This window comes from Jatropha curcas, chromosome 11 (assembly GCF_041381405.1).
Source record: "Jatropha curcas cultivar XTBG-Jc1 chromosome 11, XTBG_Jcur_1.0, whole genome shotgun sequence".
Taxonomy (NCBI): domain Eukaryota; kingdom Viridiplantae; phylum Streptophyta; class Magnoliopsida; order Malpighiales; family Euphorbiaceae; genus Jatropha; species Jatropha curcas.
Window position 1 is genome coordinate 1,739,460 of NC_143161.1, and position 13,735 is coordinate 1,753,194.

Below are 13,735 nucleotides of genomic sequence, written 5' to 3' on the forward strand. Positions count from 1 at the left end.
AAGGGAGAAAGGGTGGTTTTATATAGAGAGTGCGTGGGGTAAGGGAGGAATCGGCGAGGAATTGAAGGTGGGGGCACGCAGTCAACGAGTGATTTGACTGAGAGGGGCGGCTGCGGGATGGAAGATTACGTGGCATGTGGGATGTCGAGATAGCAAAGGACCATAAAAACGGGGTATCATCATCATTATCATTATCCAAGGGCTGTAAACGCAGAGTGCATTGGGTGCGGTAGCGTTGTCTACTTCTCACACTCTCTTACTAAGCGCGTGATCAAACAGTAAACATACTAGTCAATGATGAAGCAAGTACTTCAGAGCACGATCATTAGAGGAGCGCGTGAGGTAGAGGGGAAATAACGGGAAAGTGGTAAAAAAATAGTTGAACAAGTTGTCGGCATATTCTGCTATCTCGCCGCGTGACTTGGATCGGTTTTTGATTAGATTGAATTAGAGAGAGAGAGAGAGAGAGAGATATGGCTGCTTTGGTTGGTTTGTTCTCTCTCTCTCTCTCTGTCCTTTTTACAGGCTTTTTTAAGCTCACGCCTTTATCTAACCCTTTGAACCGCTCGTGTGGACCAACAAGAAGGAAGTTCGATCTATAACCAATCAAATATCGTCACGCGTCCTTTGTCCCATAAGTGTGTGCAATGCCCAAAGCCTAGAGACCTAACTTCTGCTACCACATGATTTCTGACACCCGGTTTCAATTTCAACCGACAACTTTCATTCTCTCACCTTACTTTTCTCTTTCGTGTACTTCACGCTCCTTCCTTCCCACTCCATTTGCTCTTCCTTCCCCATTTAACCACCACGTACCTTTCTTCTTAATCACCTTATCTACGTGCCAATATTTATTTCTGGTATTTAAAATTAATTTACCTAATAATTGGGGGATTAAAAATGAATTTATTTTTTCACGTACACATGTTTCACGGTTGGGTCAAAATAAATTGTAAAATCCCTCTTAACAGTAACATTTCAAATTTCTAACCGTATACTTTATCAGTAAAGTTTACAATAAATTGTTATTCCGTTCTATTTTAATAGTAATATTTAATTTTTTTTCACAATCATTAAAACAATGATTGAAATCTATTAATTTTTTAAAATTATACAGTTGAACGTCTAAATTGTTCTTCCTCCTCATTTAATTTTGTTAGAAAACACCTAATAAATATATATGTAAAATTGAAAAAAAAAATAATATACTCTCAAAATTTTATATAAACACTTAAAATAAAATAATATAAAATATTTATTTATTACTATTAAAATGGAACATATAGTATATTAGGCAAATCAAAGATCACAAAGTACTAATATAATATAATTATTTTAATTAATATTCTACCTAGTATGAAAAAGCTAAAACGGCAATAACAATTCTTGATTGCCTATCATGTTACCTAATCACCAGCAATATTTATTTATCTTTAATGTAAAAAATGCCGGCATTTGGCAATAGAGTTGGCAAGTGAGGAGGTGCTTGCCTTATAAAAACAGTTGAAAATAAGCAATTAAAGCCCAAAAGTTTTGTTGTATTCATATTTGACTATTAAGATAACGCCATTCAGTAAGAGCCAAATATCAAAGGCTAAACGGTAGGTCCAATGTGTTCAATGTGGGAGTTATGACATTAATTTGTTTCATTGATTCTGACTTCCTCTCCACCTTCCTAGCCAACTAATTAGATTCTATTTTAAAATATAAGCTGTTTTGAATTAGTTTTTTATAAATATTTTAAAGAATAATAATTAATATTTTTTTAATATATAATAATAATAATAATAATAAAAATAATGCACGTTAGACTCTATGAACTAAACTTTTCATTTTTGGGGATGATTCTATGTAGAAGCATGTATGATTGGTAAGAATATTAGTAGTTAAGATACAAAGTATCACTATCTAGATAATCCACAAATCAATATTATATTTCTATTATAATAATAATATAAATGCTTCCTAGAAGAAGAAGAAGAAGAAGAAGAAAAATATTATAAACGCCGTATAATAGATACACCTAATCTTGGCTGCCCATGATTTTCTAAAATTTCAAGCTGTAAAAAATCCAAACAAGTCTGCACAAATATTTTGGCTGTCGGAAATCTAACAAAGAAAGAAAATTCCACGTGTCCAAATTGACTTAAAAAAAATATATATATATAAAATTAAACTTGAGATCTCTAGAAATACAGCAAAGCAAATGGGTCTAGAGGCATTGTATTTGTGCAGGTGAGGTAACAAACATGAAACACATTGACAGGCGTCGCTTTTAGAATAGAAATGCCGCCACCTGTGGCTGTCCTTAATTGCACTGTTTAATGTATGGTGTAGCCACCGTGGAAGCAACGTTTACCACTCATTCTTTTTATTACTCATTTCTACTCCTTAATTTTTATATTTGAACTAAAATGGCATTTAAGTAAAATTTTATCCGCAGAAATGATTTTAAATTTTAAGATTATGATATTATAAGTAAAATTTACCTAAAAATATTAATTGATATAATAATTGATTTGATATGACAATAGATTTATATTCCAGTCATCACTTCGATGCTTAAGAAATGTGAATCATAAAGAAAGAGAGAGAGGAAAAAACAGGATGTGAAAATTGGAGTTTTGGGGTTGTAAATGTCAAAGGTGGGAAAGCAAGAAATGGCTGCCACTAACATATGCATTTTAAATTTGGATTTATGAAAGTGATGTGAAACCTTTTATATGCTCACATTCATAGTCAAATGTAGCGTGTTGACTATTAATTTACTTGGACTTGTTTGATACCATTCTTTTCTTAGTCACAGTCAAATACCCTAAATTCCATTTTAATCTATAAACTAAAAAATAAATATCAACAAAACAATCATTGTAATGTCCATAAATTCTATCAGCTTTAGCTAGCTACATTACTATATAATCTAAATTTAAGAAAGTTTTTTCTTTTTTTTTTTTTTTATCAAAAGAAGAAAAAAAATTAAATTATTTATAGATTTCTATTTCTCTAAATTGAACGATTGGAATTTCTTTTTGGCATTTTCTTCTTAATCATGAGACATTGGATTAAACATCCATAAAAAAGAAGCAACAAATCTAATAAAAGATCCCGTTCACACCACTCTCAGCAGCCTAGCCATTTTCCATGCTCTTTCAATGTTCAATCAAAGACAAGTTGTTCAAAACTGGAAATCTTTAGGTTTTTTTTTTTTTTTTTTTTTTTTTTTTTAATATATTATTTATATTCAAGCGTGTTTAAAGTGTGTTTGTTTTGTTTTAAAGAAATGGAAACAAACCTCAAATTGTGTATTGTCCGTAACATCACAAACATTGAATTAGTAAAACTCATCAAAGTCATGTCAAGACATGTGGTTTTGGTTTTGCTAATTACGTCAACCAACCGCGTTGTTGTTTTGGTATAAGTCATTCATAAACAAATCAAAATATTTTTCAAATACAATAATCAAGGCAATAATATTTATTAGAGTACCATATTTAAAATATATTACAAATTGTTCATTTTAAAGAAAGAAATATAGAATAAATAAAATAAAATTTAATTTACATATAAGATGGAGGAAGTAATTAAAATTACGCAATTCAGTTCCAAAGAGTTTTGAGCAAGATTTTAATAGAATTCACATAATTAATAAAAAAATCTATTTGCTTTTACATTCACAGATCATATTAAGAAACCATAATTTAATATCAGAAATGGATCTCTTACTTTAAAAAAAAAAAAAAAAATTAATTAAAGAAAAATCCACTGTCTTTGTCCGTACATCATTGTATGCTAGAGTTGACTGCACCAATTTTTTGGTACTCAACAGCTCTTTCTTTAAGAAAAATTGGGTCTATGAGACTAGCTATTCGAGAATGGGCCTAGAGTCATGTCATTGCAATGTTGGGCTTTTGGCCCTAAATAAACATCCCCAAAATCATAACTCGAAAAGTTTTGAGTCCACCTTGGATCTAAGACTTCAACTGCGATTAACTTCGAGTCGGCAATTCAGCACATCCGCCATTGATGGGTTAAATTACTGATTAATGATATTATTGATTTTTAAACATCTGGTGTCTGAAGCCTAATACATTAATTAATCTAGATTTATATCGGGTATGTTTTTGAATTGTCAAACCCTTTCTTTCTGAGTCTTTTAACTTATATCTTGAACTCGAGACTTTTATTTAAAGTAAAAGAAATCTAAATCATATCATCACATATGTCTCGGTACTTGATGGTATTATTATTACTATTTGCATTTCATATTATTTTAATGGTATTCATTTTCAGGTTTAAACTCAACTTGAATATGTTAATAACTGATTCGCAGTATATTTTTTTTAACCAAGTTTTGAACAGTTTATCGGGGACGTAACTCACCTGCAGTACTAAAACCAAACCAAGAACTATTCCATAAACAGTAATAAGTAAACCGTTTTATTCGGTTTTCCTGGTAAACGTCATATTGCGGGAAAAAGGGTTATGGAAATGGACTAACTTTAACTACATGCTGCACGTGGCGGAAGCCCAAAACACAGCCGCCAATTTGTTGCTTGCGTCTACACTAACAAAACTCTTCAAGTCAAAAATTCAAAGTAAGAAAACCTCTTCAAAAGTCGTTTTTGTCAGTTGCTAAAAAAAAAAAAGAAAAGAAAAAAAAAAAATCCAACAGCCAACAGCTAATTGAAGTCTACCTCCCTCTCTTAAACGAAAGACTACTTCAATGGGTCTTCTCTTCAATTCGTTGACAACTCCACTAACTAAAACCCTAACGAACTGTAAAACACTGTTCTTTCGTAATATCCCAGAAATCCCAGTTTCTTGTGCCGATCTCCGCCGTCTGATTCCTCCTCCATGGCTTTTAATCGCCTCGACCCCAAATCCGCTGCGGATAAGGCGGTCTCTGTTATTGGATTTGGCTACGATTTGACTTGTGATATCAGATTGTCTGCTTGCAAGCCTGGTCCTTTAGGGTCCAGATTGATTGAGCTTGACCCGACTCTTACCCGCGACCTCGTTGTTCCTGGTGGGATTATTGTTCCAAACGTTTCCAGTGCAGTCAAGTGCGATAAGGGAGAGCGTACTAGGTTCCGCTCTGATGTTCTCTCTTTTAATCAGGTAAATATACTCACTTTTGTGTTTGATTTTTTTTTTTTTTTAAAGTTTTTCAAGATTTAGTGTTAAATTAGGGAGGACAGTTGCTTTCAGGAAGTGCCTGTTGTTCTTTTTCCTTTTTTTTTTTTTTTTTTTTTTTCCAAGTGTTTGGTGTGCAATTTGGTCAACTCAATACTTATAAAAAGAAGCTGATTTTGATTTGGATAATATACTGAAATTGCTGAAATTTGTATAATTGTCCATTTCGATTTGTTTGGTAAAACTGATAATCCATTTCTTTAATTGATATAAATGAATTCCATGGAATTTTGTGGGATTCATTAGGGATTCAACATCATCATACCAAGTTCTACTGTTTGTAAATCAATCCGAAATTTCCAATCTCTCCATATTAAACAAGGAGTAAAGATTGTTTATGATTCTTATTATAATTTGTAATTTTGTCTGACTCAGCCTATACACATTTTATTGTAGATGACGGAGAAGTTCAATCAGGATCTTTCTTTGTCAGGTAAAATTCCTTCAGGACTATTTAATGCGATGTTTGACTTCAGGGGATGCTGGCAGAAGGATGCATCTTCCGTGAAAAACCTTGCTTATGACGGTTGGTTCATAACTTTATACAACATTGAGTTGGAAAGATCCCATTTAACCTTGTCTGAGCAGTTGAAACAAGAAGTGCCTACTTCATGGGACGCTGCTGCTCTTGCTGAGTAAGTTCTTTAATGCTCAAAGCTCATCTCAATTTACATATAATTGCTTCTCTAATTTGAATAACATGCAAAATGTTACAAAGATAAACATTTTGAGCCTTAAATACTTCCCAGTGTCCTTTACATTTGTGACTTTGTGTGTTGGAGTTGGATTTAGATAACTGAGCCAAGTTTCTGTAACAATGTGTGTTTCTGTGTTGAAACTAATAAATGATTCATAACCTTTTTAGTTATAGCCTGTAGGAATAAAACGTATATGAAAATAAAACAATTCAAGTTAGATACAATTTAAAGACCAAGTGACAGATTACCTTCACACAGTTTAAGTAAGCCCTTAAAGTAACTAATATTCCCTAATAATTGAAATAGGCTGATGAGACTGCACGATCAGATATATATATATATATATATATATATATATAAATGAAGTCATCATCTGAATTGACAACTCTGTCTACACCTATTAGCCCCTATATGAAAAGAATTATGAGAAGTTATAATGCTTGCATATGAGTTTCGGCTGAAGCAAAGTAACTAACTGCTTTTCTACTGACATGCCAATTTATTGATTGTGTGACTTTTCAGATTCATTGAGAAATACGGTACTCATATTGTTGTTGGGGTAAAGATGGGAGGTAAAGATGTCATACACATGAAGCAGTTGCACAAGTCAAATGCTCAGCCTCCTGAAATGCAGAAAATTTTAAAGCAATTAGCTGATGAGAGATTTTCTGAGGGAAATGCCACAGAACTGTCAAGACAATCAAAGGTATATGAAAGTGCAAATTATGATAACTATGAGGATCATTTTTTTTCCTTGATATAAGATGTATGATACATTACAAATATCAGACGATGTAGACAGAAGAAGGTGTTACCAAATGACTGGACCTGTAAAGAGAAGTCCATTGGAAATTGTCTGAATGTCACTTTCTCAGGCATCTAGCTGCTGTTTTTTTACTTCTTGGCCTGGAAGTCTTCTAAAAAGGACTTGGATATAATTATTATGAACTTGGAAGAAAAATGCTAACTTTATCATGGCTGCAGAAGTATGCAGCAAGCTTTCTTAACTGCTCACTTTTTTGACGCTAAAACTATCTGCTCCAAGTCAAATCATTAAACTTTATATGTAAAGCTAAATCAACAACTCCATTCCTTATCAAACTTCTCTCTGTTATTTACTGTTTCTCTTTCTTATTTCATTTTGTAACTGCTGCTAGTAGAATTTAATGAGGCACTTTATTCGTCTTCTAGGAGCTTTATCAGCAGTTTTGCACTAAAACCATTTTTTTGCTTTCAAAATTTCTATTCATCATTCATTTTTCATTTTCGTTGAAAATTGACTTTTACATTCGTCAAGGGAACTAAGTTGACTGAAATCAACAGTGTGTATTTGATACTTTTTGGAATCTACACTTCTAATTTTCATTACGAGCAATAGAGAAAGCAATAAGCATAGTGGTGGCAACTCAGATTTAAGCATGAGATCAAGTTAATATTGAGTGTCCTGGGAATAATTTCTTAATATCTTTGGTTTTAAAATAAAGTTATTGAAATGTAATTTGGACAGATAACAATGAATGCCCCTTTTAAAGATGCTATTCCTATTTATCAATTCAGGAGAAAGATCCATGGGATCTCCAACGAGGATTTGCTACTTCAATTAGGCCACCTGTCATTACTCCCATAAAGAATGAGGTAAATAGTTGTAATGCAACGGCTGAATATGCCCCATGGGACAAGCTGCACTGAACAGACCAAGATTTTTGGTTGATTTATTCATTCTTTTCAGGATATACTGAGCATTTCTATTCGAAGGGGAGGTGTAGATATTGGTCAAAGTCACAATCAATGGCTCTCAACTATATCACAGTCGCCAAATGTTATTTCAATGTCCTTTGTGCCTATAACTTCTCTCTTGAGTGGTGTCCGAGGCAGTGGATTTTTAAGTCATGCAGTGAATCTTTACCTTCGATGTGCGTACATATTTCTCTATTATTAATTTGGTTTCCATAAGATATTGGTTATCCAACAATGGTGTGATCCTGCATTCAAAGAATTACATGTAGTGTAGTCCAAGTTATACAGTAAATCAGGGCTGTAATTTTAACTATATATTTGGATATCACACTGCAAACTAGATATACTGGATTGGTTTCAGGCAAATCCTAGCTCTTGGTTCATAGTGGCTTGTAGCCATACAATGTACATCTTAGCCATTAGGTTTTGACATTCGGCCAGTCTTGCTATACAATTGGTTAGCCTAATCACTCCATGTATGTTTATGTTGGAGCATGTATTCAACTAGATGTTAGAGGACTTGTAGGCAGGTCTTATGGAGAATAATAGATGCACACATTTGATTGACATTTTGCTAGGTGATGATCTTCTAAATGTTCTGTTAACTGGGACTACTTGTAGGGTTTTAACAAATGCATTATGATCTGAAACATTGTTGCATTCAAGTTTCATCACAACTTTGTATTCCTAAGATAATAGTTTGATGTGTAATTGAATCTTGCAGACAAACCACCCATAGAGGAACTTCATCAGTTTCTTGAGTTTCAGGTACCTCGGCAATGGGCTCCAGTATATGGTGATCTGCCTCTTGCTCTTAAGCGCAGAAAACAAGCAACCCCCTGTCTTCGGTTTACCTTTATGGGCCCTAAGCTCTACGTCAATACTATGCAGGTGATTGCTGTATTGCAACACATAGAATATGAAGATTTGAATTGATTCGAGATTTTTTTTTTTTTCTAGTTGTTGCTAGGACCTTGGGGTGGAGGGAAAGGAACATTTAAGGTTACTGGGTTATCATGTAATGTTTAGCATCTTCATAGCCCCCACAGAGATATTGCCTTAGAAAGCGAGAACATTATATTGCTATTTATTTATTTGATATTGAACTCTTAAAATATGCTTTTTACAGAATTTCACAAATGAACATCTTTCTGGTTTTATTAACCTGCTAACTTTTTCCTGTTTTATAAATCCATGCTTTACAGGTTGATTCTGGAAATCGGCCAGTGACAGGAATCCGCTTATACTTGGAAGGTAAGAGAAGTGACCATTTGGCTATCCATCTCCAGCATCTCTCCACTCTTCCCAATATTGTCCAACTGTCAGACGATCATAGTTATGAGCCAATTGATGAACCTGTGGAACGAGGCTACTTTGAACCTGTAAACTGGAGCATCTTTTCACATGTTTGTACTGCTCCGGTGCAGTATAATGATGCCCGCATTGATGACTCTGCTTTTATTGTGACAAGGGCTTGGTTTGAGGTTAAGGTTATTGGTATGAAGAAAATTCTGTTCTTAAGGCTAGGATTCTCAATGGTGGCATCAGCAAGGATCCGTAGGTCAGAATGGGATGGACCTTCATCTTTGTCACGAAAATCAGGGGTTTTCTCAATGTTAATTAGTACAAGATTCAGTGCCGGACTGAATCCAACTGCAAAGCAAGTAAAAGTAGATGTGAATTCTGCAGTTTTTCCTGGAGGTCCACCAACAAATACTCCAAAAATGTCAAATTTTGTGGATACCAAGGAAATGGTGAGAGGTCCAGAGGACTTGCCTGGATATTGGGTGGTAACTGGAGCAAAGCTTTGTGTAGAAGGTGGTAGAATCTCACTCAAAGCCAAGTATTCCTTGTTAGCTATAATGTCGGAGGAGTCGATGATGTTGATGTGAGAAAGCTCACTCGAGAACAAATATAACAATCTGTATTCTGTTGTAAATGATACGTGTGCAATTATTTTCTCAAATTCCGATTCTTAAAGAAACGACTTCAATGGATGTTGTTTGGTGCAAAGCTACTGGCAAATAAGAATCTTCCATCATGTGTTTGGTAATTAGTAATTTATCTTCTGGTGCAACCAAAAATAATAAAACTGACAGTAAATCATGTTGCTCCGAGCACGCTTCGACCTTAAATTAACAGAGTGTTATGGGACATATAAGTGCCGATAAATAAGGAAAAGCTACCAGCAACTAGTAAAGGTGGAGTTTATTTACAACAAGATAGTTTAATTCATCAATATCTGCAATGAAAATAGGGCAGGCAGCAAATAACCAACCTAAATATAAAGGTTTATTCTTTAAATTGAACTGATTCTTGCAATCAATCTCAAAACGTAGGAACTTCATTTTTGATAAACAACATATGAGTTAAAAAATTAAATGTAATACAAAATTCATCTTCATCAAATAAATATAGTTGAGGGGGAAAAAAAACCAGAAAAACGCCTTTGTCAGTATGCCTAAATGTTAAATAATGTATGGGGAGGAGTTAGTGAACAATGAATGAACAATAGACTACTCTCAAATTCTACCAATAATCTCCGCAAGAACAGAAGCCATCTCTGAAATGGTGGAATCTGTTTATGTCTCTCACAATAATCTCCCTCGAGACAATTTTGCAAATGTACTTGAATACAGTATGGCAATCCACACAGATTCGAAGATTCTTTTTCACCCTAATGGGAGCTCCCGGCGGTGTGGCAATCAACCCAAAAGCAACTGCAAGTTTCTCACTGTGGTGGAATAGAAGCTGCTCTTTCTCATTTCGTTCAACATCATGCAGGTCAATTTCTATCATAGGGGCATAGCCGGCTTTATTTAAGAGGTCGCTTAGCTCATCAAGCTTTGCATAAATTTCCTTACTTCTAGAATGGCTTCTATCTCCTACTATAAATGTGTATACCTTGTCTTTCACCTCAATCCAACTCATGCCAGGTTCCTTCTTCAGGCTGCTGTCCTTCATGAGTCTTCTCACCTTTGCAACATCACTCCACATGCCAGCTGCTGCATAAATGTTCGCAAGCAGGACATGGGTACCTGATTTCTCAGGTTGCAGGGCAAAAAGCATCTCGGCAGCTTGTTCTCCAAGCTCAACATTCTTATGGATTCTTGCAGCACCAAGAAGGGCTCCCCACACTGAAGCATTAGCTTGAAATGGCATTATATTTACAAGCTCCATTGCCTCGTCTAATTTTCCTGCTCGACCAAGGAGATCAATCATACAAGCATAATGTTCTTGCATTGGTTCAAAACCGAACAACGTTTCCATTGATTTGAAATATTGTTGAGCTTCAGCAACCAAACCTGCATGATTGCATGCACAAAGTACACTCACAAGAGTTATGTGATTAGGACGAACTCCATCTTTCAGCATCTGATTGAACAATTGGAGGGCTTCTTTCGCATGCCCATGTTGAGCAAGCCCTCCAATCATTGCAGACCATGATACTATTCCTCTCTCAGGTATTTCAGAGAAAGCGAGGTCAGCGTCATCTATGCTTCCACATTTGGCATACATGTTAACAAGTGAATTCCCAGCAAAAATATCTGATATGAATCCAAACTTCAAGACATGAACATGAACTTGTTTCCCTTGTTCATATGCCGACAAATTTGCACATGCATTCAAGAGAGAACTGCAAAGGAAGGAATCCGGTTTGATCTTCCTATCTTGCATCTCCAGATATAGCTTTAAAGCTTCTTCACCTTGTCCATCCTGGGAATAAGCCGTTATCATAGATGTGAATGCCACCAAATCTACAACTGGGCTTTCTTTGAATACTCTGGTTGCACCTTCTGTATAGCCACATTTGCCGTATGTATCAATTAGACTGTTTGCAACGTAACTGTCAGATTCAAACCCTGATTTCACAGAAAGTGCATGAATTTGGCTGCAAAATTGATTATCCTGCAAGCAAGCTACAGATTTAAGCACTGTTGATAAAGTAGTTTGGTTGAACCCCACTCCCCACTGGTACATCAAAGGAAAAAGAGAGGCAGCTTCAATGTCTTCCCCATTTTGTGAATACCCACTGATCACAGTATTCCAAGCAATCAAGTCCTTTTCCGGCATTAACTTAAAAACCAATCTCGCTTCAGCCATTAAGTCGCACTTGGAATACATATCTATGAGTCCAGCACCTACAAAAGAATCTGATCCTATATCCATCTTTATTAATCTGGAATGCAACTGTCTTCCTAATTCCCTGAGACCCATTGCAGCACAAGATTTTAGAGCGATCGAGATGGTAAACATGTTAGGGCAAATACCTGATCTATTCATTTTCCCAAACAATTCTAACGCCCAGTGATGGTACTCATGAAGAACACAACCGGCAGTAATAGCATTCCAAGAAACAACATCAGGTTTTGCTATTTCCTCAAAAGCACGGATAGCTTCTTCTAGCGTCCCTACTTTTGCATACATATCAACTAGAGCATTTGCTGAGAATAGATCGAAATCATACGCAAGCTTTATCGAGTATCCATGAACCTTTCTTCCTTGAACATTATCCTCCAAGTCCGTGCAAGCGTTTATCATACAGGATAAACTAAACTCGTTAGGCCTTATTCCACTCAAAAGCATATCCTCAAACAAACCAATTGCTTCTCTGCATGAATCACTCTGCACATAAGAAGATAACAATGCATTCCATGAAACAACACTCCGTTCTGTGATTGCCTCAAAAATCCTCCTCGCATCCCTTAACCGCCCACATTTCGCATACAAAACAACCAAACTGTTTGCGACAAACTCATCATTCTCAAAACCAGTTACCACCACAATCCCATGAACCTGCCTACCCAGCCACAAATCCTTGGTAATATTACAAGCCTTAAGTACGCTAGGAAAAGTAAATTCGTTGCACTTTACACCCAACAAATGCATCTCATAGAAGGCCAAAATTGCTTCTTTACCAAACCCATTTTGTGAATATCCAGAAATCAAAGCAGACCAAGAAACTAAATCCGGTTCAGTACTTTTATCAACCAGTTTCCATGCATAATGAAAAAACTGGCACTTCGAGTAAAGATTAATCAAAATGTTTCTTATTTTGGGGTCTTGTGTTAAGCCGAATTTGATTACATGGGCATGGATTTCCATGCCCGGAGTCAGAGATTTTGAAGCTGTACATTGAGAAAGGAGCTTCGTGTAGGATAAATTGGACTTCTGGATTGCGACTGAGAAACTAGTGATCTGCGGGTGATGAATAAATTTAGTAGAGGCGTGGACAAAAAATTTAGTAACTTTATTAGAGTAGAGGCTTGGGGTTTTGTGAATGAAGGGTCTAAAAAGTGGGTAATGCGGTTGGTGGAGCTGTTTTTGGAGCGAATGGAGATAACAGAGGTTCATCGTCCATTTGATCATAAACCAGTCGGGATTTGTGCACTCTTCTCACTATATAACTAACGACGGTAAGCAAACAATCGATAAGTCGTTTTCTTTTCTGAATTCTTGCAATTTAGTAGATTATTTTTGGGTTACCTTGGCTCACAAATTGGGAATGTTATGCGATTCCGTCCAAGAATAATTTCAATCTAATGGCATTGCTTTGAAATTCATATTGAATTATATCATATTTTATAGCATCATTCATATATATAATCTCAATGTCTTTGATATAATATAATGAATAAAAGTATCATTTAAAAAGTAATTACTTTTTAAATAGAATTCTCTGTTTCTAAGCATTCATTTCCTTCCAATCTTAAGGTAAACCATCGAAGTAATAACTTCTAAATTTGAATAATTAAATTTTATAGTTTTTGGAGAAAAATTGTTAATGTAACCAATTAATTTTATTTAATTACTTAATAGATTTAAAGATACTACTACATATTAACAAATTTATTTTCAAGATCAACTAAATATGCCTGGTTTCAGCTCCACTTTGAGGAATGTAAATCCAGCTTTAGTCATCTTCAACTACATAAATTCATCATTTCCATTTTAATAGAAATTTGCAAAATTTTCATCGTTCTCAAATTTAAAATTCAACGGAGTTTGAATTTTGCATGCATGTTCACGAACACGCAACCCATAAACACAAAACAGAGTGTCCACCTACCGTCTTCCCTCGATTGATCACCGACATTCGGCACAGA

The 13,735-nt window shown here is 35.0% G+C and overlaps 2 protein-coding genes across 2 annotated transcripts; one reads left to right on the forward strand and one right to left on the reverse strand.

Moving 5' to 3' along the window:
- The first annotated feature begins 4,627 nt into the window (after nt 1-4,627).
- Nucleotides 4,628-9,641, forward strand: NSL1 (MAC/Perforin domain-containing protein). The gene is made up of 7 exons (XM_012236263.4): nt 4,628-5,118; nt 5,590-5,828; nt 6,414-6,597; nt 7,449-7,526; nt 7,621-7,804; nt 8,353-8,519; nt 8,834-9,641. The coding sequence occupies exons 1-7, from the start codon at nt 4,855-4,857 to the stop codon at nt 9,518-9,520; spliced, it is 1,803 nt and encodes a 600-aa protein (XP_012091653.1). The 5' UTR covers nt 4,628-4,854; the 3' UTR covers nt 9,521-9,641.
- A 315-nt stretch (nt 9,642-9,956) lies between these two features.
- On the reverse strand, nt 9,957-13,202 carry LOC105650141 (pentatricopeptide repeat-containing protein At5g04780, mitochondrial). The gene has a single exon (XM_012237020.4). The coding sequence runs from the start codon at nt 12,996-12,998 to the stop codon at nt 10,158-10,160; it is 2,841 nt and encodes a 946-aa protein (XP_012092410.2). The 5' UTR covers nt 12,999-13,202; the 3' UTR covers nt 9,957-10,157.
- Nucleotides 13,203-13,735: the final 533 nt, after the last annotated feature.